Source organism: Zalophus californianus, chromosome 5, assembly GCF_009762305.2.
Source record: "Zalophus californianus isolate mZalCal1 chromosome 5, mZalCal1.pri.v2, whole genome shotgun sequence".
Taxonomy (NCBI): domain Eukaryota; kingdom Metazoa; phylum Chordata; class Mammalia; order Carnivora; family Otariidae; genus Zalophus; species Zalophus californianus.
The window spans coordinates 63140361-63167731 of record NC_045599.1 but is presented as its reverse complement, the minus strand read 5'-3'; the positions used below and the strand labels follow the sequence as shown (position 1 = coordinate 63167731).

Sequence of the window (27371 nt, the reverse complement as noted above, 5' to 3'; positions counted from 1 at the left end):
CAGGCCCCAAATTTAACTTACTAGAACATAAGCTCCACATTAAAAGAGCACATGTATTACTCATTACTGCATCTACTGCCCAAAATAGAGACTGACACAAATGCTTTACAAATATTTGGTGAATGGATGGATTTATCCTTTAATTCTCCATGTGGCCCAGTTCTGTATTTTGTGCATAACTGATCCTTTATAAACAGTTGTTGAATCAATTTTACCCAATTAAGAGCTACTTGGCTCTAAAACATAGGGTCTATCTAGTATTTTATAAATTTGAGTTACAGGTCACTAAGAAAAATTCGTCTAAAGTAGTTTCCTGGCCTTTTTAAACTACATAATAAAGACATCTCTTCCTGAGATGGGACTTTTGCTTTCATGAACTTCCCTAAAGAGGCCTAAGTCATACCATCTGATTATAGACCAGAGCCAAGAATTATACATTTTAAGTTGAAAAAAACTTCAAAAATGCAAACACCTTGTTTTACAACAGCAATCAAAAAAGGTCAAAAGAATTAAAAAGAAAACAAAAGACATGCTGCATTACAACTTAATTCTCGTGCCTTCCATTTCAGTGTTTTCCTGCAACAATCTGTTTTTGAGTACAGACAATGGAAAATGTGAGGAAAAATCATGGCATAGAATGACCAGATCTGGATATCTTAACACCAAATCTATAGGTATCTGTCTACATAGCACAAAATGTAAAACTATCCCTTCAATTTCTCCACACTAGATATAAAGGAGGGAACCATAACTATGGGCTTATTATGCCCTGTTCTAACCAGCTGAATCAATCTGACACACAATACTGGTTGAAAAGATCCACTGCCCCAGAAAAATACTATCAAAATTTTGTAAATATTATGAACTTTATAGATTCTGTTGTTACAATTACTAGGAAACACTCTTTGTACATCACTCTCTCACTCTCTTACCACCAGTGAGTTAATAGCCAAAATTGTTTTCTTCTTCTCTTTCACTTAAAAAAATTGTACATGTATGTATACACACACACACACACACACACACACACACAGTTGTATACTAATTTTGGTTATTCAGATAAGATGACATTATTTTGAGATTCTGGTACTTTACGTACAAAATCCCCTTGGAAAATTCCAAGACATATCTCAGATTATATGAAACTCATTATTATTATGAAGTTCCTATGTAACTGAGTAGAATTTTAGACTTATAAATTATGTCTATAGACTTATAATTATATCTTTATATTTTACATATTTACATTTATATTTATTTTAAAGTTTCCCCTCTTAAATGGAAGCCATTATGGAAATAAAAATGCAGTAAAATTTCTATTTAAAATGCTTTGTTGTTCCATTGACATAATAAAATCCTATTTCTGATATCAACAATATGTGTAATCCTTTCTCATTTACTCTCTGTGATCAAGCCTACATATTTATGCATATATTATTTATAATTAATCATAAAAGGTACTTGAGCTTCTAAACAATTATTTCTTTGTATCAAATCAACTGACTAAATTTCAACCTTAAGTTTCTTTTCAAAACAGTTTAATAAAGAAACATTTCGAGTGCCTATGTTGTGTTAGACATGCATTTATTCATTCAACAAATGCTTACTAAAAGCCTTTTTGAATCTTGCCCTGTTGTAGGAACTGAAAATAGATAAAACAGATGGTCATGCCTCTGCTATGATGGGGCTTATTTCCTACTGGGAGATATGAAAGAGAGAGAGAGAGATGAAAAAATAACTCTAGGTAGTAATATGCACAGTGAAAAAAACACTCCAATGGGACAGTGACTGGGAGTGTGCTCATCTTTAGAAAGGGTATTTCAGGGAAAGCACCTCTGAGGAGGTGACATTTGGTTCTAGACCTGAAAGAAGAGAAGAAACCAACCATATAAAGATGAACATTCTGAATATAGGGCCCAACAATACAATTGTTCTGAGATCTGGCCTACATGAGGGACAGTAAAGAGCAAGGCAAGCCAAGAGAAAGGAGCCGGAAATCAAGGGGAGAGACAGGGAGGGGCCAGATCATATCAGACCTTATACGCTGTGGTAAGGAACTTTATTCAAAGGGCAACGGATTACTACTGGAAGGTTTTGATCCAGGAGTGAAATGATCTTACCTAAAATTTAAAAAATTCAGTTTGTCTGCATTGCAGAGTAGGAGATGAGCAGGGAGACCAGTCAGGAGGCAGATGTAGCAGACACACAGAGAGAGAAGTAGACAGAGTCAAGCTGTAATTTGGAGGTAAAAATGCCAGGATGTGGGAGACAAGGGAAGCAGAGGCACTGGGTTTTTAGCCTGGAGCAACTAGGTACATGATTGCACAATTTGTTGGATGGGGAAGACTGGGGGTTAAAATGATGGTTGGAACACATTCAGATCTCCGCTTTAGAGTATCTAAACATCCAAATAATCATCCAAAACAGACAGATGTACTCAGGTAGATTTTCAAGAACCTCCTTTTGCGATAAATTAATGATAAATTATACACCTGACCTTTGAACAACATGGGTTTGAACCGTGCAGGTTCACTTATACAGATTTTTTTTCCCAGGATTCTAGTTAAATGTACTGCCTCTTCCCTAGGATTTCTTAGTAACATTTTCCTTTCTCCAGCTTAGTTTATTATAAGAATCCAATATATAATACATATAAATACAAAATATGTATTAATTGAATTTAAATTATCTGTAAGGCTTCCAGTCAAGAGTAGGCTCTTAGTAGTTAAGTTTTTAGGGAATCAAAAGTTATATACACTTTTTTGACTACCCAGGGTATCAGTGCCCCAACCCCTACAGTGTTCAAGGGTCATATATATATATATATATACATATATATATATATGACTACGGAAATAGAACTCTTCTAATTTTAGAGATATTAGCATGCAAATGGTATTTAAAGCCAAAGAAAAGCTAGGGAGACAATGTAGGTAATGAAAAGAAGAAAGCTGAAGATTAAGCCCGAGGCACTCAAACACTTTAACTGTTGGTCATCAAGGACAAAGACTTGGGGGCCAAAAAGAAAGAGGAATACAAACAGCCTATGTTACTGCAAAAGTCAGGTGAAAAAAAATGTTTACTGAGGAGAAGTGATGGACTATGTTAGGTGTAGCTGAGAGGCTTAGTAAGATGAGGACTGAAAATGGACCAACCATTGAATTTAGCAACACGGTGGTCACTGTTAACTTTGAGAACCATGGAGAAAATGGATGTTCAACTGGAGGGAAGTGAGGACAAAATGAGAGGGTAGGAGGCAGAAACAGTAAGTATTTTTTTTTTAATTGTGCTAGATGTTATGGAGGATGATAATATCACATAGTCCTTGTTTTCAAAGAAGGCCCTTAATGTGTAAGAAATCTTTCATCAACAATCTGAAAAACATATTTTTGATAGAAAAAGCGGTTTCATTTATATTAATAAGCACCTTGCAAAGCCTGTTACTATAAAAAAGGAAAAAGCTAAGCTAAATAACATATTTTATTAGGAACACAAAATCTTCAATGCATCAACAATTTTGTCTTCAGGTTTTGAGATTGTGTACAAACTAAAAATAAATTTTATACATCACTTCACATATTAAAATGCTCAAACAACTGTTCAGAAGATGACTATTCAAAAAAGAACTGTAGACATTTTCTTTGTCCTATTTCCAAAATCTTCCTAGACAGGATGTTAGACAGCTACCACATATAATATGTGTGAATTAAATAACATAAATGTGTCCTTTGCAATAAAAAGTCTGAGGTTTTATATAATTATAGGCATGTGAATGAATAGTTTAGAATAATGTACCACTGTCATCAAATCACATCTTCATATACATGTATAATCCATTTTGCACAATGGTTTCAATTCAGTGTGTATGTAATTAAATTGTAAGGTACAGTAATAGCTGCTGCTGAGTTGAAATCTTGCTTTTTTAGTTTAAAGAAATGAACAGAAAACATAGTCTAGTGAACATCAAAGTACCTTTTTGAGACAGTTAAATCTCATCAAAGAGGTCTTCTGAACTACTGTTTCTTAGAGTTTCTAAAGACATGTTTTCAGCTGAGCTGTGCTCCTTTTTTGACGTCTCAGGTGGTGAAGGATCAAGCCTAGAATAAAAAGAAAATCAAGAGAATTTTATTCTAGAAAATGCCATATATGTAAAAGAAAATTAAGATACATAAGTGAAATAAAAGTTAAATTCTATTTCAGAATTGGTTTAGAGACTCATTTCCCTATGCTGCACTAACATAAAAAAAGAGACGAAGAGAATTTAATTACTTTAACTGCTTTGGGATTAATCTGTCTCTATTCTGAGCTAACAAAAATTCAAGGGCCTACAACAATACTCATAATTAAGGTCAAGAAATAAAATATCCTCTGTGTTGTAAGCCTTTTTATGCAAGATACAGAAGGTCTGTCTCTCAAGCCATTTCCATTTCTTTTTTAAGATTTTATTTTATTTATTTGACAGAGAGAGAGACAGCGAGAGAGGGAACACAAGCAGGGGGAGTGGGAGAGGGAGAAGCAGGCCTCCTGCCGAGCAGGAGCCCGACATGGGGCTTGATCCCAGGACCCCAAGACCACGACCCAAGCTGAAGGCAGACGCCCAACAACTGAGCCACCCAGGCGCCCCTCTCAAGCCATTTCTTTAATAATCCCATCACAATTTACATCTTCCTTTGGCTCCCTTAAATTCTACCTATTAACATGCATTTTAATCTCTTAATATCAGAAAGTTCTGATCACATGAATTTCCTTTAGTGGTCTTTCGATTATAAGTGTATATAACTGATAATGACTTCACATTTTAGCAGTTGTTGATGAAATGTTGTTGGTCCACATTCACTTACTGAATTTACATATCTTTATTTAATAACTAAATTTTATTCCATTTCAGTATTGGAATTACCACATCAATGGGCTGATCTCTAGTATTTATGTAAATGTTCTCTTTGAGTCCTAGGATAAAAGGCATGATGATCCCAGATTGTTAACTGGACTTATAAAACGGTAAGTTGCAGGGTAACAGCTCAATCAGAAGGACCCTTGGATAAACCTTGTCAATGGTTCTTTGTGGAACCTAAAGAAAACATGCTTAATATTGACAATTAGAGGTGGCTTCAGGGGCAGTTATGACTAGGCTGAGTCAATCCACTAAAACTCAGTAATGCCCCCATATTTCCAACTTCAAAGGCAGAGGGAGAGTCATAGCAGCTAGGTATAGCTGAAAGCGAATGGTACTTGAAGTCTGGACACCTAGATGTGGATCCAGGTCTATTTCTTCTTAGCTATGTGACTTCAGACAAGTCATTTAACCTAACTAGATTTCTGTTTTCTCACCTGTAAAACTGGAATATTATCTGCCTCAGAGGTGGTCTAAAGATTAAATGAAGTATCATATATGAAAATACTTGTAAATTCCCACAAAACATTTGAAAACTACTATTATTAGCCTCTACTAGTGCATAAACTACAAAAAAAAAAAAAAAAAAAGCTCAGGCTAACAGCTTCTTTAATTTAAAAGGATAACCAATTAAAAATCCCCAAACACTGACTTTGTTTAGATTATGAGTATTTCAAAAATCCAGCACCCACACTTAGTCACAACAGATTATCAAAAATGAATCTGCCACAGGTTCCTCCTTGGCCTCCTGGCTGCATACAATTAATAACCATGGTTGGCTGCCACTAGACCTGCGACGTGTTCTGTCTTATCCTGAGCAAGCCAAGTTCAGACAACACTACGCTCACAGGAATGCCAGGGTGCTAGGCATTACTGCATTATCAAGATGACAAGTCCTCCCTCTGGGAACTTCAATGTTAAAATTAACAATAAATACGGACACAATTATTGTAACATGTAATTAAATATCTAAAAATATATTTCATAGGAGAAAATGATACAGTACAGAATAGAAGTATAATTATTACATGCATAAGTTTTCAATGTCAACTCAACACATTTAAACATTTTTCTCTGGCCCCAAATGTCTCAGAGTTGCTTTTTTCTCCTCCTGGCAAAAAGGAGAATTGATTTTTTTTTCAATTAAAAAGTCAGACCTTGAAAAATCTCTGATTTTGTTCGTAGTTTACAGCCAGAACACAGAGATCAATCAGTTTAGTTTAAAAAAAAAAAAAAAAACTGGCATAAGACAAAAGGGCCACTCTGAAGTGACAAGTCTGAAGGACATGGATCCCTAGTGCTCCATTTATAATTCCCATCTCCATCTAAAGTCACAAGGAGCTCAAGAATTAGATTCTGACTCTTTTGTTTTTAGTGCCTAGTACATAAGAGATGTTCAACAAAAGTTGTTCAATGAATGGAGATCATTTTTCTATAGCTTTTTTATCTGTGGTAAGTCAACAGAATAAATTTAGAACTCTTCCCACAACCAAAAGAAAAGTTTAATCATTTCTGTAAGTAGTAAATATTCTAAGACTTCTTAAAAATTCTAAAAAGCATAAAGAAGAAAATAAAAATGTCCATCATTCTATTTTCCATTATTTGTATTTTCATGGTTTTTATTTTCACACAAATGGGATCATTCTGAAATATATAATTTTGTTTTTAGAGAATTTTTTTTACTCTACACATTAGCAAAGTCTTTGCATGTTAAAAGACACATATCTACATTAATCATTCATTTTATTTTGGTTGTATTAACCATTAATCTACTGATGGATATTTGGGTTGTTTCCATTTTTTAATGCTCTTATAAACAACAAAACAATTAATATCCTTAAACATACATCTTAGCATATTTATCACATTATTGTTTCATGAACATGCTTATTCCAAGAATTCATGCTTAGAGGTGAAATTTGAAAGCAAATAGCTCAGATAATCTTATCTAAAGTCTTAATAGAAAGTGAGCTAAACAAGTAATTTGAAACTTGAAACTTGGGAGTTCCACCATAACATTAGTTATGGCCATTTTAAGTCATAAATGTTCCACAAAGACTTCCCACATTCAGGCTGATTTTTCTTTTCTTTAATCATTTAAAGTAACTAATGTCTTTACCCTGTATTTCAATATATAATTTTATTCATTTAATCAATATTTGTTTAGTATGTACTATGAACAGCTCATTGTGTTAGGGGAATAAAACAAATTGATAAAGTTATCAAATGATTCTTGCTCTCAAGAAGCTTTCAGTGAAACTTTTTGCTTTTTCTCATTTTTAAAAAAATGTGTCTTTTCATCCTAAAAATTTTATAAGTAGCTTGAAGTAACTATGTAATATAATTTGCTCACAAACAGTGATTTATCCTTTTAGGAATCTCTATAAACATTGTATCAATATTTAGGACTCGAGAAGATTTTTCAGATAGTTTTTGTGGAAAAAATTATTCAACAGGAAGAATTCTGAATCCAGGGTCAAGGATTTTTATTTATTCTTCATCACTTTGAGATTTTGGTCAGATGACTGCACTTTTCTGGATCTCAGTTTCTGAATTTAATTTGTGGGAAGTTAGGATTACTATAAATGATCTTGGACTTCTTCCAGTTCCTGAATTCTGAAACAGTTACACTCAGTTGAGCATAGGCTACCTTCCAAAACATAGGTTCTCAATAAATATCTGTGGAATAAATGAATACTGTAAATTAAAGATGAATGGCTAATGAAAGAAAGAAACCAACTTTGTAGAGTTTAATGCTTAAGTATAAGGACTTTTTTAAATGAAGGGAATAAATGAAACTAGATGATGACAGCTTTTACTAAAAGAAGACTTATGTTCTCAATAACACAACTGCATAGATTTCTGTTTTATTAGCTTGATTCCACACGGTATTGCAACACACACATATACACAACTACACAGGAACTATATCCTGAATCAAAACATCAAAACTGCACGACCACCATCTATTAACAATGAACAATGTAGATCAAAAGTTAGATTTGTCAAAAGATGTATCTCATCCTGGGAAAGTTTCTCTAAAATGTTTGAATGAAGATTGGCTTCTCTTTTAACTATCTGGGAGTTGAATTACCAACATCTTTTGAAATGTCATTTCCAGTTATTGGCTCATTTTGTAAGGGCATTTTCTCAGCCTAGTTTAATACTGGTGTTACCATGGCTAGAATATCAACCTTTTCTTACTCAAATGAGAAACATTAATATACTTTGGAGTGAATTACTTGCATTTTGTTACATATTCTGAGAATAATATTCCTGAAACACGTCAAGGTGCCAAGCTGAGCAAAATGAAAGATCCAGAAAAATGTGAAATGATTAATGGCACTGGGACACTTGAAAAATCACGCCATTTGACTATGACACAAATGGTTCTGAAATAAAAAATCAAAGGTCAATTTTTATGTGGCCTAACTATCTCTCTACCCACACAATACACACATAAAATTCAGGAGAATGTCTTTAGGATCTTAGGATAGATAAATTTTATTTTTTGTTTTTTAAGCAGAAAGGGAAACCATGAAGATTGATCAATTCAATTACATTAGAAGCATTAGAAGCAAGTACTTCTATTCATCAGTAGATACCTTAAAGAGAATGAAAAGACAAGTTACAAACTGAAAGGAGATATTGCAACATAAGCTACTGATAAAGGATTACTATCTAAAACTCCTATAACATTTTAAAAATCCCAACATAATTTAACAATGTATGCCAAAGACCACAGGAACTTCCAAGAGAAGGGAACAGTAGGGACAAATAAGCATATGATAATAAATTCGACTTCACTGGTAACCAAGGAAATGAAAACCACTATGAAATATTTTACACCAGATTAGCAAAAATGAAAATGTTCAACAATAGCAGAGATCGTGGAGGACATGGAATATAACAAGATAAATTACTACTGGTTAGAGTATAAACAGTGAAATCATTTTGGATAACAATTTGGCAACAACTACCCAGGTATATGGAGACCTATATACCTATACCCAGGAATTCCAGTCCTACACACACATTTTTTTTTTTAAAGATTTTTATTTATTTATTTGACAGAGAGAGCGACAGCAAGAGAGGGAACACAAGCAGGGGGACTGGGAGAGGGAGAACAGGCTTCCCGCGGAGCAGGGAGCCAGACGCGGGGCTCGATCCCAGGATCCTGGGATCATGACCTGAGCCGAAGGCAGACGCTTAACCGACTGAGCCACCCAGGCGCCCCCTACACACACATTTTTTTTTTTTTAAGATTTTATCTTTTGACAGAGAGAGACACAGCAAGAGAGGGAACACAAGCAGGGGGAGTGGGAGAGAGAGAAGCAGGCTTCCAGTGGAGCAGGGAGCCCGATGCGGGGTTCGATCCCAGGACCCTGGGATCATGACCTGAGCCGAAGGCAGACACTTAACGACTGAGCCACCCAGGCTCCCCGCTACGCGCACATTCTAAAGAAACATTTGCATATCTATGTCAGAAGATATGTGCACAAATGTTCATTGGTGCATTGTTTTTAATACTGAAAAACTGAAAACTACCCAAATGTCTCTCCACAGGAAAATGGGCAAATAAGTCACAGAATTTTTACACCATGGACTATGACAATACAGCTGTACACATGAATGAATCTCAGGTTGAACAAAAGAGAAAGGCACAAAGGAATACACATAATATGATTCTATTATTCAAAGTTTAAAAACATGCAAAACTAGGCAGTATTCCTCTCTGAACACCAGTGTGTGTGTGTGTGTGTGTGTGTGTGTGTGTGTGTGTGGTGTGTTACAGTAACGGTGTAGGTACACAGTAGTTCTTTGCTCTTCCATGACAATGTTCTCAGGTTTCTGGGTCTTCTAAGTTTGGCTTCTGTGAAGATGGTGAAATAGAAGAGGGACAAGTTTAGTATTAGGTGTAAAGGGTTCGCTTTTAAACTTTTAACTTAGATTTGGGGTAAAGGGTTTGGTGAGTCTCAAGAGCCTGCAGGATATGTGAATGGGGATGGATGGTGAACAGGTAAACCATTACATAGATGGAGAGCTCAGGGGAGAAGATGGGACTTTGTGTAGAGAGACAGCAGTCACTGCCATATTACTGGCACTACAGGCAAATGAGCTGAAGAGAACTATACTATGAGAGAAAACAGTTCAGTATAGAATTCTGGAGAGTATTAAACTTGCAGGGCAGACAGAAATGATGAAAAGGAATGGTATGAGAGATACAGGGAGAACCAGAGAGAAGCACTGTCATGAGAGCCAAGGGCCAAGTTTTTTGTGTGGTCACAGCTTATGCTCTTTCCACATGCCACCCCAAACGCTGGCTTTCTATATATACAACTTTGCTCAATCTACAAATCCACATTTTCACCCACTATGAATTATGTGGAGTTGAGAATAGCTTGGAAGGATGCTGCTATGCCTGTGATTTATTACAGAAAAGAAAAGACCATGTTTTCTTTTGGAAAGAACGATGTCTTAAATTGTTGGGACTGCAGCAGCCACAGCAAGAATCTAGCAAAATGGTCAGTTCCTGCCTGGCCACCAAAGCAGGTCATCCTAAAGTAGCTGTTTCTCTCACATTTTATTCATATCTATGTATGTGTGTATGTGTGTGTGTATGTGTGTGTGTGTATACTACCAACTTCTCTGGCATCCACCCACCTCATCTCTGACTTCCCCTGGGATTAGGGTAAAGGTCAGATATGGTGTGAGGGGTAAAGAGGAGGGGTAAGGTAGGGGCAATGTACTGGAAGAGAATCAGACCTGAGCACTGGCAAGGACATACATTATTTGGTAATAATAAAAGCCAAATAGCAAATGACTTGTTTTTTAGGTGTAACAAATCAAACCTTCATCAAAAGAACCACAAAAAATAGCCAAATCAGGTATTCTGTACTTGCTAATATTAAATAACTGGGCAGCTAACATACTGACCTTGACAGAGTTCCCATTATGAAATAAACTCAATTACAGAAACATTCTTTAAATGGAAAAGTCTTAAATGTATGCTTAAAGATTCGACATCACCAGAGTTACCACAGTATTTTCAAATTAAATTTCAGTATCTAAAAATTTTTTGATCTTAGAAGAAGTGTGAAAAGTAGCTTCAAATTTCTAGTTGACCTTATAAAAACCAAAAGCATATTCTAAATAAATTAACAGATCGAAGTCATCAGGACTCCGTAAAACAAGTGTTGAATGTTGTCTGGAATTCAGTGGGCCCAGACAACATTGCATTGGCCTGGGAAAATGAAAGAAGAGAAGCCGAAACATTGTTTCTGGCAAATGAAATGGCAATTAAATAGTGTTAGTTAATTTCAATTAAATTTCTAAAGCTATCTTTTTCCAAAGAATATGACTTTGCTGTTCAAATTTACTAAGAGCAAGAAGAAAACAAATATGCTTTTGAAATAAGTAATTCTGACTGAAACAAAGAAGAATTATGAAGAGTGACTATACTTAATCCTAAGATGCTTTATAGGTATTGGGAAAGATAATTCAAAAATTTTCCTGTAAAATAGATATATTATGGATTTGATAAAAAGATTCTGTGGTTTTACATAATTCTATGTTTAAAGTCACAACCATTAAGAAATATACATCTCCAATCCACAAGGATGCCAAAATTTATGCAGGAATTTCATAATAAATTGGAAGATTTTGTTACTCTTACTGTACTTTATTCAGATAAATAATATTACTCTGGTAATTCATCAGATGATTAATATTAGAGTCCATACATGCTTTGAAAAATCAATACCTGAAAAACCCTATATCAAACCTCACTTCTTCCTACATTCATTGCACATTGTGAAATGGTGTGACATTTGCTACTGTTGATCTATGCCTATAAAAGTAGAAAACTGTCATCTTGGTAGAAAATGATTCTCCCCAACCTTAATTTTAAGACAGGCCATTGCTTATTGCTGCTTCATGTGCTACAAATGAAGCCTCCCTCACAAGACTAGAAAGCTTCTCAGGTGGAGAGACTCTGCTTTACTTGACCTAGCTCATAAACATTCTAATAATTGCATGTATTCGTTAATGAACAAATGACTAAGTGAGGTAGACAGTATTAGAGAAGCAGAAGTCTCAATAAACAACCTCCCCAAAGCCACACAGCCAGTAAGCATGAGTGTGAGCAACAACCAGGCAATCCAGGAGCCAGGATATTAGTCTACATTTCCCTCACTCCAAAATCCACACCTATCATGCTACACTGGTGTATGGGAGTCACTAATTCTTACTTCTAGTACAGACGAAGGCAGCTTGGTGTTAAACAGTGTATCTCAAAAGTTGTTCTATGAGATGCTCTCAAAGAGTGAAATCTGTGGTCCAGAATATTTGGAAAATATGCATTTTTCTCCATGAAGTCCTCTTAGTGTTTTATGTGCATATTATACATTAAAAGCTATAAAAATTCTTCCATAAATAAATTTGTTAATTAAATTATTAAGTAAAACAAAAGCAAGGTACAGAAGAGTATGTGTAGATAATTGTGTGTGTGTGTGTGTGTGTGTGTGTATTTATATGTATACAGAATAGCTCTAGGCTGGAAGGATTCACAAGAAACTAGTAATGGCCAACTCTGGGCAAAGGAACATACTTTTTGCTGGATATTCTCTTAAACAGTTAAGATTTTTTTTTTTAAACCTTATACATAGATCGTATCTTTATGAAGTGCTTTAAGAAAAAAGAAGCTTGTTTAGCCTGGATTTTGGACATGAACTTGGAAGTGGAAGCCTTTTTCTTCACTATCTCTCAACTATTAACATCCCAAGAAACCAGTGATCTCTGGAACAGACTGCATTACTTGCTTCCTTGAGAATACAACATTTGCTGGCCTGAACCCCTAAATTTAGTGGTCCAATGAAGGAAAATAAAAATACAGAAAAAAGAGACAGAACTCTACTTTTGGTTACCAAGAGAAATGGAAAAAACCATGGGTAAGACACTAATACCCAGCCATGGAAGTTAGTGATCTCTAGTTTCACCACAGTGTGGAACAAGCTGTTTGAGTTTCCAGCTGCTGCTGTAACAAATCACCATAACATAATGGCTTATAATAACACAAACTCATTCTCTTACCATTCTGGAAGTCTGCTGTCTGACCCAGATTTCACTGGACTAAAATCAAGGTGTTGGCAGAGCTGTGTTCCTCTCTGGAGGCTCTAGTGGAGAATATATTTCCTTGCCTTTTCCAGCTTCCAGAGCTACTCCATTCCTCCATCTAAAAAACCCAGCAATGTCAGAAGGACGCTGTCTCACAGCACATCACTCTGACCTTGCTGCCTTCATCACATCTCTTTCTCTGCCTCTCCTCTCTCTCCCACTTAAGAGCTTTGTGATATATTGGACCTGCCAGGATAATCCAGGATATTTAGCTACTTTTAAGGTCAGCTGATTAGCAACTTTAATTCATCTGCAACCCTTTTGCCATGTGATCTACCATAAGCTTTGGTTCCAGGAATTGAGGCATCTTTGGAAGGGTGGTGACCATTCTTCTGCCTACTCCTACCTTACCTTGGTTAGGGCTCAATTGTTATTCTAACCCATTAGCTTAAATATGGTTCAGGATAACCGAAAAGACGAACAGGTTGTGTATGAGGACATGCCAGGCCCAGAGCTAAGAGAAACCCTCAGCCTGGCTGGAGGAGGCATCTTCAAGGTCTGTGCAATAGGAACTAAAATTCCAAAGAACCCACATTGTATTTCTCATCCAGAAATAAACTGAACCGGATTCCCTGAGAAAGGCTGGCAATTACTATCATCCGTCACCTACCCATCCACTATTTACTGAGTGCCTACCATAGGTCAGAGACCCAGGAGACTGTATTAGATGTTTAGGATACAAAGGCGAGCATACAGACCACCCAAGGCAGAAGCAGCACTCAGCTGCTGAGCTCGGATGAAATCAGACTTACCGCAGCCCTTGTCAAGGCTGAGTTTAGAGGCCTGTCTACAGTGCCATGTTTTATTATGGCAGTTCAAAAGAGTAAGGTTGTTAAAGAACCACAGAAATGCCACCCTCATGGGCATGTGACATGTGCTGTCAGTCACACAGGGCCACGTGCTTAGAGGCCCTCATCTCTGGCTTACTGTTCTGCTATTGTTATCTTGAAACTGTTAAGAATTTTGAACAAAGGGGCTCTGCATTTTCATTTTGCACTGAGCCTGCAAAGTATCACATAGTTTGTCCTGACCGCAAATTTTGAGTGACCTCGGTATACAAGTTCCAAACCAAACCTAGCCAATTGCTCAGACTTCTGGACTGATAAACAATGGGATTTTTAAAAAACCAACTATGTACTGATGTATGGACTCATTCTGTCCTAATCAGAATCGAGTTTTGATCCCTAATTATCATAAACACCAGTAAACCTCCTTTCTATCACTTAAAACACACCTGCTCTTTTTCTCTTCTGGGAAATACTTGGTGAATTTTTATTTTTGCCTGCGTATAAATAAACATGTATTTTCCTGATAAATACATACTCTTCTTTATTAGGCTTTTCCTTCTCCTTCCTTTCCTCCTCTTTTTTCTTTTTAAAGCACCACTGTCTTTTGTTTTACAGTAAGAGAACTCAATTTCTACTTTAATTAATAGTTTTTTCCATTATTCTAGTCCTTGCTAGTGGGCTTTATTCTTAGCGTTCTTAAAATTACCCAGTCTAATTAATTCCTCCACTCTCAGAGGAGCAAGCCTGTTATTAGCGCCATTGTGCTGTGGCTTACCTATCTCCTTCCCTTTGGATTTATTGATTATCAGTCTGCTCCAAATCCTTCCTGAATATCTTTCTAGGCTTTTCATGGAAAAGGTGACTAACGATGATTAAACGGTCAGACTTTTTTAAGAAGTCGAACTATTTTTTAACATCACTAATATCATAATAACTTTTATATAAAATGAGTAGAGTACCATATAACTGATGCATAAAGTACACAAACCAAAACACCACTTCTTCACAATGTGTGCTAATGCAACTTGGTTTTACGGGTGAAATGCAAAGAGAGTCCTCGCTCAAGTTCTGGGAGATGTTCTGTTTTATAGAACCATGTCAGAAAGGAGCCAGAGCCCTGGAAGAAGGCAGATGGAAATAATCTACAAACTTCTGTGGATTTTGATTCTGAATTATAAAGATTACACTTTTCAGTTGATTAAAAAAAAAAAAATTAACTGAACTGTAAAGTAAAGCCAAGCTGATTTGGGAGGCGGCGCGTTTTAAAAAACAACTCATTTTGGGGCGCCTGGGTGGCTCAGTTGGTTAAGCGACTGCCTTCGGCTCAGGTCATGATCCCAGGGTCCTGGGATCGGCCCCGCATCGGGCTCCCTGCTCGGCTGGAGGCTTGCTTCTCCCACTCCCACTCCCCCTGCTTCTGTTCCCTCTCACGCTTTCTCTCTCTCTCTCTCTGTCAATTAAATAAATAAATAAAATCTTAAAAAAAAAAACAACTCATTTTATCTCACAACTGGTAGCAATTCACTGTTGTAGATAAGGCAGTACAAGGCATGGAAGATGTAATCTACGTGCTCAAAGTGACTGAAGAAAGACCTATCTAACCTTTTGACCCTAGAAAAATTTATTACATGGATGGTGTTATGATTCTAGTAAAAGTTCAAATGTCACCACTGAACTTTTATCTATCACACTAAAAATACATGAAATAAACTCAAATGTTATTTCAAAGTCAACCGAAACCACACAGAAAGCTGTTGACTACAGTTGTGTTCTGTGTTTACATAACTATATTTACTAAATGAATTATATATATTTTCTCATTGTAATATCTTTATCATTACATAATTTACCAATTTTTTTAAAGATTTTGTACTTAACTAATGTTTATTTTGAGGAAGGAGAGGAAATATGACACACGGTTCCATCAGTATATTAACTGATGCAATTTAATTTCATTTTTTAAATGTCCTGTGTAATCAATGCCTTAAGAAAAATATAAACATAGATTAATCATAATTCTCCAAAATTCATAGTGGAAGAAGTTTTTACACAGCATTCAGAAGTATCATTAACAAATTTAATTAAATCAGTGCTTTGTAAAGGCAGTGGTTTGATTTGTCAAAAGCAGGACTGGCTATAGCATTTAATTATTAAGCCTTGAGTAGACAAATTCAGGAAATAATCGATTAACAATTGAAACAACCATTGTTACCTAATTGATCTTATTTTGCTACCAGAAGAAGGCCAGCTCAGCCTTGATTGTCTGTCATCTGAACTATATAATTATTAACTTTTCCCCTATCTTTTCATTTCTTTCTCCTTCAGCCCATTTTCCAATTGCTGCTAATTAGTTATCTTTCTATGACACAAGTGTGATTATTAACTTCCACTCCTACAATGCTGTAGTTGAAACTCCCTTGGCATAGCAAATAAAGAAAGAAATCATTGCATAATTTCTGGCTTCATGGTTATCTTTCTGGCTGTAACTATCCAGTGCTCTTCTACACTAAACTTCTTGTCATCCCCAGCCATTCTTTCGTTGCCAAACTTTTCCATATAGTTCTCTCAGCCTGAGGTCTCTTTCTCCTATGCTCTTTATTTAGCAGATTCCTACTCATCATTAAAAGCCAAATTCAGGGCACCTGGGTGGCTCAGTTGGTTAAGGGTCTGATTCTTGGTTTCAGCACAGGTCATCACATGGTTCATGAGATCAAGCCCCGCAGCGGGCTCTGTGCTCAGTGGGAAGTTTGCTTGAAGGGTCTCTCCCTCTGCCCCTCCCCCACTCTCTTTCTCTCTCTCTCTCTCTCTCTCTCTCTCCAAAATAAATAAATAAATCTTAAAAAAAAAAAAAGCCTAATTCAGATGTCACTGCTCTTGGGAAGGCTTCCATATTTTCCTAGGCAGAGAAATTATCTCCTATTCTCCCATAGTATATCATAAATCAAGTAGGTCATTGCTGTGTAATACACCACCCTTTAGCAGCCCCAAACAATGACTTCTGTATTATGCTCACACTTTCTGTCAATCAGGAATTTGGACAGGGCACAGTGGAGGATGGCTTATCTTTGTGCCATGGCATCAGAGCATTAACTGGGAATACTGGAAAACCAGGCTGACATAATGGCTGGGAGCTGGAATTCTCTGAAAGCTCATTCAGTCCTACCTGGTGTTTGGACTGCGAGCCCTCCAAGATCAGGACTGGCTACCGGAAAGTCTTCAATGGCTTGGTTTCCCTATAGCATGGCAGCCTAGAGTACTCAGACTTGTTATATAAAAGCTTAGGGGCTCTAAGCACAAGGTTGCCTTTTCTGACCTAGTCTCTGGAAATAAAACAGCATCGCTTTTCCTGCATTCTGCTGTTACAAGTGAGTCAAAAGCCCACCCAGACTGAAGAGGAGGAGACACAGAAACCACCTCTCAATAGGAGTATCAACCACAGCTTTTAATTCTGTACATCTTTGTCACTTATACTGTAAGCAACTGGAGAACACGAACTATGAGTTAGAATAATTGTTTCATTCAGAATTTGACGCAATTCCTAGAATAAAGAACTACATGCACTGTGAAACTGACTAAAAAGTGTCCTGTCAAGGGCATTTGCCTTTTTTCTCTTAGAGTTGAGTGTGAAAAAAGCTACAGCTACTTTCATATATAATTTACACAGGATAAAAACCATTCCAGATGAGAATAGAAATAATACAGACTTTTTAGAAATCCCCTCACATAAAATAAATTTAAACCTTATTTATGGGCTCTACAGGGAAATTTTAATTTCTGACAACTACTGCTGTCTAGTAGCTAGCTCACTTTCCATTATGAAGTAACTTAAATTATTTATTTTTTCCAAGTAGTTTTGGCTGTTTATAAATTTCTATGCTTACAAGTTCATAACTAATACCATTAGTTTAGTTATACTCCACTTTACTGGAATGTTTGGGAAGGAAAAGTTGTGGTTAAATTAATGATGTTTCAATCCTCATGGCTAAAAGCCTCACTAGTAAATGCTGGCCATGTTCTAAGTAAACACATACGCAGAACTATATAACAACTACTGGAAGACTCTCATTAGTGGAATTTTCTATTAACTTAAGTTTCACTGAGTTGTCATTGTTGCTATTATTATTATTATTTAAGCTTTAGGAATGTTAGTCCATCTAAACCTCTTTTATCTGGCTATTGAGAAATGACTAGGAAAAATACGCAATCATACTTTCCTTAAAAATACAACTAAAAGTCAAAGGTAAAACAAAATCTTCAGCTCTATATATCCTTTACTCTGAGAAGAAATGTGACCCCTGTTAGCAACAGGGAGTTATCACCATCAATCTTACCATCAGTGAGCAATGAAGAAGGAGAATCAGATTTCAAATATCAGAAACCATAAAGAGAAATTAAAAGGTTGAGCCAAGAAATTCTAACACTTGTTTGGAATTAGGAAAGCTGTCATCCGTAAATTCACATGCAGCCCCCAAATAAAAGCATGAAAACTGAACAGGCTACAAACATGCATGAAAAACATTCAGCTAGATTCTACAGTCTGATTATAATTTCCCTTAAAATATATATAACATCCAAATTCCCCTCAAAATGTCATTGGGCTTCTATGGATGGGTAAACAGAGAACATTTTAAATTAATTCATTTAAATTGCTGTCCACAGTACATTCTTTTATTATTTCAGTAAAAACAGGCTCATCTGTCATACTATAAAAGAAAAAGGATGTTTGATATTTCCTGTTTTATCAGTGAACAGTTTTCTGTAACTAAGAAATTTGGAAGTGACTAAAAGGAGCAATTAAAAATCCTGTTTGTAAGATTACAAGTTTCTAGAAGGCAGGAACCATGGTTGTCTATGTATAGTTTAACCCATACAGGACATTTGCAACTAAGAAAAAAGTTGTTTTCTTTAAAAAGTTTGTTTTTAACTTAAACTTAAGACACAATTTTTAGGAATGTTATAAATAACAGATTTTCTCAGGTCATTCCACTAAACTACTTAGCGTATGATGAACAAACTATTAGAAAGTACTAATGATAAGAATAGTCAACACAATTATAAAAACCTGTTTTTCATACTTTTCTCACTTCAACCAATATTTTCTCAATGTAAGGCATTGTGCTAGCATCTGAGATGAATAAGTAAAACATAACCCCAAACTCTGAAAATCTCTAGTGAACAAAAAATTTAAAGAATTAAGTGTAATATGCTGTGATGAGGTACATAAAAATAATGATTTAGAAGACTAAAAAATATTTTAAGTTTCAAATCCAGATGTCAGGAACACATCTTTCCTTACAGAAGGCTTATTTGTATTTGCAGTTATATACATAAAAATTAACATGTTACACATAAAATGCTATTTGATGTTTACTACATGGTAATTTCCCATAACTCTTAAAGTAATACTTTGTGGTTAATGATTAAAAGTCATTCTTATTCATAACAGCCATAAATGTTTCCTTTCCTTAAGCAACTTTTTTCATAAAGAAATGGAATTAATGCTGTATCAGAACACTGAATACTTAAGGGAAATGTTTACTTATATTCATCGGAATTTTATTAAAATAATGATAAACACTATTAGATACCTAGACAAACCCAACCCGAATATCCAACATTTAGGATGGGGGAGGGGGTGGTTAAAAGGCTACTTCCACATCTGAACTGTGCCTTCCAGGTCCAAAATTTCGGTACTGTATTTTCAGGACAGAAGACCACAGTGCAACTTTTAGGTTTTATCCAAAGACATGAATCTAAAATTTCTCCTTACCTTATTTTGGGTGTTGAATCATAATCAAATAAATATTCCTTAAAGTGAAATAATTACTACTTAAAATAAACATTTGGTAAGAAGAAATTATGAATTTCCCAAATCACTTCTTAAGATGACTTGGTTTTCAAAATCAGAAAGTCTAATTCTTATATCAATCCCAGTGGATGCAAGCAACAACAACAAAAGACTTACTTTTTGGTATATAAAGTAGTATATGCAAATTACAAACACTTCAAAAACTTCAGAGAAATAGAATAAAAATAAAAATTGTCCTCTGTCCATTTACCTGTTGATATTTTAGTGTATATCTTTTTTGGATTTATATATTATATATATATATGAGATACACATATAATATAGTCTTTTAAAAATAATTATAGTATGAAAAATACTTTGTATCACATTTCTCTTAATTTGCTGGGGATTACCTTTCCTTGTGAATAATTACGGCCCTACATAATAATTTTTAATGGTCTCATAGTATATTCTATTATGGTGAAGTACCATAACTGACTCTCCATTCATAGTCAAAAATTATAAACAATTTAAATACCTAGAGAAAATCACATTTCAATGAACATCCCTGAATGTACTCCTTCTAGATAATGTTCTTCAGACAATAGTTCTATTTACTTCTAATTGAAAATGATTTATTATAACACTGTAGTTCCTGATAGTTCTTACTCTCAGGAATGCTAAAGGGAGAAGCAAAGCTTACAACCAAGAGAGTAGCTTATATGCTTTTTAACTACCTGAAAATTAAATTATTTTTTAATGAAAGTTCCATTTTGAAACGATGTGATTTTTGCCATAGGCAAATTAAAGTATTACATAGAGATAAAAATGTTAATGGAAGCAACGACTACAGTAACTATCAACATAAACCTGGGAAATAAAATGATTAAAACCTTGAGAAGTGAAGAGAATATTCATTAAAATACTTGTATATTACCAAATAGAAAAAGATCAGACATTCCTTAGGTTTCTCCTTAAAGACTACCCCACCCCTTGCTTTCCAGTCATAAAAAGTTTTGATATTACACATCAGAGGTAGACTTCATACATATTATACACACTATTCATACATATACACACTTCATACATATTATACACACTATTTTTATACACACATACTATTGGGGAAATTGGATAAGGTCATATGACCTATTACAGGAATGTTTTGTGTCTGTTTGGTGAGGTGTGGGCCAAACTCTCTCTCTTATTACATGAACTAAATGGTTTATTATTAATTTGGAAATAAGGCAAAAAGAGGTTTTTCATGGGATTCAGGAAGAGTCAGACCTGACAATATTTCTAAACTTAGCATGCAGAGGATAAGCAAAAGGATTAAAAGATAAAGATAACATATGTATTGAAAAGTGTCTTATTTCTTGTGATATTGGTATTTTAATCCAAGTATACATCACTGTACTCTGATGTCACTCTGCCACATATGTAATTATAAAGAATAATTTAAGAGGTATAAAGATGACTTTTTAAAAAAGAGGACCTTGATCTTTCTGGATGCAAATAAGAATACCAACTAGAAGTTTCAAATCTTCGCACATAACCTGAGTCTGTCCTCCATGGCTTTTTCTTTTTAATTCAACATGGAAAATTCTGTTCAAAGTCTATTCAGATTTGCTCAACTGTCACAGAGACTAACAGTTAACATTTATTAAATGTTCTCCTTACACCAGGTGCTGTGTTAAGCTCCTTGTTCATGCAATTGTCACAATAACCCTATGTCTTGTTACGGTCTCTATTTTCCAAATGAGAAACCAAAACCTTAGATATCTGAACCACTTGCCTAAGTTCTCACAATTTATAAATGGTTAAAGCGGGACTTGAACCCAGGTCTACTCCATGCTCTTAACCAATGCCTCTTTCCCTTTTTCCCTTTGCCTCAAATGTCTTCCTTCACTACTATGTGCCCAAATTCTTCTACCTACCCTAGAAGGCTCAGCTAAAATGTTACATGCTTCATGAAACCGGCCTTGAATTCAGCCTCTTTAAAACCTCTTATCACATACCACTAGAGAATCATTCTAACAAAATAAACTAATTCTGCTCAAAGCCACATAGTTTTATGTGTTACCTGCCTAATTATAATGTGTGAAGTTGAAAGCAGGGCCATTTCCAGCAAATATTTCTTAAAGTACAAAAGGTGTTTATAGTCAGATTATAAGTTCTATTTTCCCTTAAAGTCATTAATGTTACCATCTTGACTGACAAGTACTTAGCAAACATTTGAAAGTGACTTATGCTTTACTGGACATTGTCTGCATAATATTAAATTGCCATGGTCACTACCCTCTTTGAGCTTACAATCTAAAACAGATGTCCTGGTGTAAACAAACATAAAAAGAGATAAAGGTGCCGACATGCATCTGTTCAACAATTGACATACACTGCACGCATGAAATATTTATATTATGTTCCAGTTACAGTGCCACAGTACAAGGGGTGTGTGTGTGTGTGTGTGTAGAAGATTGAAATGTTCATATTCAGGGTCAAGGTAAGAATCTTTTAAATGCAGGTTTTGTCTATGTAAAAAAGAAGGCAACAGCTCACATCTGCGTAACTAGGACTTTATTAGAAGAATACAGATGTCAATCACCACAGAATAACCACTGTACACATGTGAACCAGATGCTTTCATGTAAAATAACCCAGGGTGTTTCACAGATGAATCACCGAAAACGTAATTACACATCAGTCCTTGTTTATTAGTAACAGGTCCGCTTATGTGGAAGCCATATGGTACTGTCCATCCTGAACTAGTGGAAAATACGAAAATGGGTACTGTGAGATCTTCAACAGACACTCTGCTGCTGCTTTGCTAGCCTTGTGGCAAGGTAAGTGATGATGTATGTGTTCAGTCAGATGTCTTGGGATACAGGTCCACTGCTGCCTCTTACTAATAAAGACTATGTCAATAAAGTTTACATTATACCCTTTCCTCTTCAAAGGATTTTACCCCAACAGAAAATAAAATGCTTAGTGACCACATAACTCCTCTATAGCTAATTAATGACTGTCAGGGTAAATTCTCATTTATAATACCTTGAATGTGTGCCGAGCACTAAAGTATTACCAGTGGTTTCTTTTGCATATAGTTTGTTAATTCAATACGGATTCATTGCAGATAAACAAAGCCCATGTAAAAGTTGTCAGAAAGCATCTATGTTTTACAACATTGATTCTCTGAGCTCCAAGGGTCACCAGTCTGTGTTTCGTAAAGCTGTCTACCTATTTACATATTCGATTTGCTTGTTTTCTTCAAGTATCAGAGCACTGCCTGACAAATGGCAATGGAACTCTTTAGTTAAGAGCAAAGCCTTTTAAGAGGAGTTCAATTTTCTGCTTCAGAGAGACTTTAAAACAGAGAAAATCAGCACACCAAAGTCTACTTCTGTGGAAAACTTTGGTTAGGAAACTACACCAGGAGGGCATAGCATGAAAGGCACCTAGAATAACTGTATCCAGCTATCCTTTTGTACTTCAAGGCTGAGGTAGAAACAGGGTTTTGTTGTCGTTTCTACGGAGGCAGAAACAGTTTTAAGTATTCTCAAATAACTTAGGCTCTAGGAACGGTAACACTGAGCAGTCTTTTAATGATGCAGCCTCAGGGTTTTCTTGTTTACTGTTTGACCACATGGACAAAAATGTCATGGCAGGGTGATATGCTACTTCTCTCCAGCCTTAAAATTTTTTTTTCAAGAATTTAAACAAAGTTTTATGTAATATTTGATACATACAATATACATATAACATGTAAATTCATATGTTATAAAGCATAATAATAAATCAAACTCCTGCACTGCTACTACTTAAGAATACAAAATTACCAATATGGCTACTCCCAACGTGCTCCATTCTCCAACCTTCTCTCCTTGCCTCCCCTGAGAGGTATAACCTATCCTATATTGTGTGTTAATTAATCTTTTGCCTTAAAAAGAGAAGTTTTATTACACATATACATATTCCTAAATAACATCTTGTTTAAATGCTGCTTTATTTTTGAGCTTTTATGGAATCATACTATGGCTAGCCTTCTGTGACTTGCTTCTTTTATTCAACATTAAGGAACTAGGATTCATCCATCGCATTCATTTTCACCGCTGTATAATATTATGTTGTGTGATTTTATATACCTACATACACATTATATAGAATACAATATATATAATTCTCCCTCTCTCTCTCTATATATATATATACATGTGTACATATATATAAAACACAAACAACACTGCCATAAGCCTTCTTATATAAAATTTTTAGAGCACATATACTCGAATTTCTCTTAGGATTTGGACTTGGGGTCAATACTGTATGTGAATGTTTAACTTTTTTTTTTTTAACAAAATAACACCAAAAATTGTTTCTCAAAGTGTTTCTAATTTCTACTCCCATTACCAGTGTTTAAAAGTTCCTGCTGATCATTATTAAATGGCTAAAGTGGGATTTGAACCCAGGCAGTCTTGCTCTAGAGTCAGGGCTATTAATGTCTACAGTAGTTTCAAATACACACACACACACACACACACACACACACACACAAAAACTAGATTTCAAAGATATACTATGTTATGATTTATAGCACTAAATCATTTATGTAAAAAATCTACCATAGTACCTGGCACACAGTATTTTTAAATAATATTTAAATTTTAATAATAACATAATTATTAATAGTGAAAGAGTTTATAAGGCAAATGGATAAACAAATGTGATATATCCATACCTGGAGTATTACTTATTAAAAGCAATGGAATACTGACACAGTTCTACATGGAAAAATCTCCAGGGCATTACGCTACATGAAAGAAGTTAAATTCAAAATGGCTACATAGTGTACAATTTTATATGACATCCTAGAAAAAGCAAAACTATTGGGACAGGGGCGCCTGGGTGGCTCAGTTGGTTGGGTGACTGTCTTCAGCTCAGGTCATGATCCCGGGGTCCTGGGATCGAGCCGTGCATCGGGCTCCCTGCTTGGCCAGAAGCCTGCTTCTCCCTCTCCCACTCCCCCTGCTTGTGTTCCCTCTCACGCTGTCTCTCTCTCTCTCTCTCTGTCAATTAAATAAATAAATAAAATGTTTAATAAATAAATAAATAAAACTCTGGGGAAAAAAAAAAAACTATTGGGACAGATCAGCAGTTGCCAGGTCTGGGTGTGGGAAGACAGGATGGACTAGGAACAGGCATGAAGAAACTATTTGGCATGATAGAAATATTTCCTAGCCTGATTGCATGTTTGCCAAAAAAAATTCACAGAACTATACACCTAAGAATAGTGAATTTTATTGTATGTTCACTATATCTCAATGAGTAAAACAAATAAAAAACAGGAAGCAATCTTTCCCCTGAAAGAGCATTTTCAGGCTATATTCATGATCTTTTGTCTTTGATTAACATACAGAATTATGCCATTAATTATTTCTAAAATCTACTGGTTTAAAAAATACAGCATATTATTATGAAATATACGTATATCCATGGAACAGCAATAAGAGTTCCTTACCAATCCTCTGGGAATGGAGGGAAGCAATTAAGGAAGAGGGCTTGCTAGTTTGAAACTATCAAGGGATGCTTAACATCTTTCTTTAGATTTTCTATTTCTTTCTACACTCTTTAAGAGATAGATTACAACCTGCTTTCTGGCAAGAATATCTGCTATATGACCAGAAAAAATGTGACTGTACATTACTAAAAACTCACATTATGCAATGACAAAATTATTGTCAAAGCAAAACTTCAAGAAATAAACCATACTGTAGTTCAAAATGAAGAGTGGAAAATGTGATGTTAGTAGAATATATAGATCCAAGGTGGATTTTCTTATATATGAAATGTGAAATGACTCAAACTTGGTTAGAAGAACTACTTAATTTTTTTCTATTATCCTTAAGAAATTAGAGACAGATTCTATTATGAAGAATAATTAAATAAAATGAAATTTGGAAGAAAACTATCTATTAATAACAAGAGAATCGGGCTGAAAGCAGGTGAAGTCCCAATTCTTAAAAGTACAATACGCTCAGCTACGTGATAGCTTTGATTATGAGGCAGAAACATTTCCAGTCTCACTACAAAAGGGGAATGTTTATTTTGGAATTCAGTCGTAGTACAGAGTAGAAGAGGAAATAGGAAAAAGACTGTTCTACTCTACCTTGTTCTAGGAAGCAACTTCATTAAATAATCACTTGCAGGGTTCTTAGTCTATCTGTGAAAGTAGCAAAAAGTGAAAAGAGATCTCATTCTACATGACTGCCCAAGACTCAAATCGATCTTCTGAGTTCCCAATGAGTCTATTTCCAAATGACTTTTAGTCTGCTTTTACAAGATGTGTTTCTGAATTTAGATGGTGGCAACAGTTATATTACTGAGTCAGTCAAAATCCTTACTCTCCGAAGGTGACTACCTAATGTCAAATAGGTGCCAAGCTTAGCAAAATCTTATGGCTAACTACCAGAGCATATCAATTTCCTCCTACATTAAGAACAACTCTATTTTCCTTCTTCCAGATGCACAGGGAAAAAAAAAAAAGCTGCAGAAATAGAAAAAAGCCAATTCCAACTTACGTACTTAAAAAAAGCAATGATGCAGACATTCAACATTCAACTGTTTCTCTTACATCTGTTAGGTTGAGGCAAGGAAAAGATCTGTTGAAATTCTAAATAAATTAACACTGTATCCCAACTATAACTGTGACTTTTGTAAAATTCCCATTGGCATACTGGCGGATTAAACTGATAGTTATTTTTCAGCCTAGTTTCCCTATTATTGTCAGGGGTGACAAAAAGAAGTAATTCATTATCTAGAGACTAGTAGACCAAATAAATTTTGGAATGACTGTACTTCCCAGGCTTAGGCTGGCATGGATAGTGACAGCACAGGATTATATTTTTTGTTAACAAAGTAGCCAGTGGACACAGCTTATATATATATTAAAACAAAACAAAACAAACCTTGGGGCACCTGGGTGGCTCAGGCAGTTAAGCAACTGCCTCAGTTTCAGCTCAGGTCATGATTGCGGGGTTGTGGGATCGAACCCTGCATGGGGTTCCAAGGTTAGGCAAAGTCTGCTAAAGTTTCTCTCTCCCCGTCCCTCTGCCCCTCCCCGTCCTCACACTCGCTCTCAAATAAATAAATCTTAAAAACAAAACAAAGAAATACCCTTGAAAATTAATGGTAAAGTATACATCTCTGTATACAGATGACATTATCAATATGTGGATATCTGATTAGAAAACTAAGAGACACATATATTTTTAGGATATAGAAATCTTTTGTTTTACAGTAAAATGAGAAGAAGAAATTGTTAAATATTTAAAAGAAATCTTTCTGGGGCACCTGGGTGGCTCAGTCGGTTAAGCATCTGCCCTCAGCTCAGATCATGATCCCAGGGTCCTGAGATCAAGCCCTGCATCCGACTCCTTGCTCAGTGGGGAGTGTGCTTCTCCCTCTCCCTCTGCCTGCCACTCCCCCTGCTTGTGCTCTCTCTGCCTGTCAAATAAATAAATAAAATCTTTAAAAATAAATAAAATCTTTAAAAATAAATAAATAAATACACCTTTCTGTAAGTGAATATTATATATGTATTGTTCCTACGGGTTACCATAGTACTGTATCAATTATTTTTATAGGCATCCCAGTGATATATACTGGGGAAAAAAGAAACAATGCTTATAGGAATAATGAGACAGAGAACTGCCTCAACTATGTGCCATCC

General features: G+C 35.4%; 1 protein-coding gene across 5 annotated transcripts in view; it reads right to left on the bottom strand.

The window, feature by feature from the left end:
• Positions 1–27371, bottom strand: part of XRCC4 (X-ray repair cross complementing 4) — a 285081-nt gene that overhangs the window by 60002 nt on the left and 197708 nt on the right. For 3 of the 5 annotated variants that reach the window (XM_027606568.2, XM_027606569.1, XM_027606570.1), the window contains exon 8: positions 3973–4097. In XM_027606568.2, coding sequence (XP_027462369.1) covers positions 3986–4097 — 112 coding nt within the window. In that variant the 3' untranslated portion in view covers positions 3973–3985. Of the gene's footprint in view, positions 1–3259; positions 4098–27371 lie in introns of those variants that run through there. The other 2 variants (XM_027606567.1, XM_027606572.1) reach the window with 2 other exon arrangements.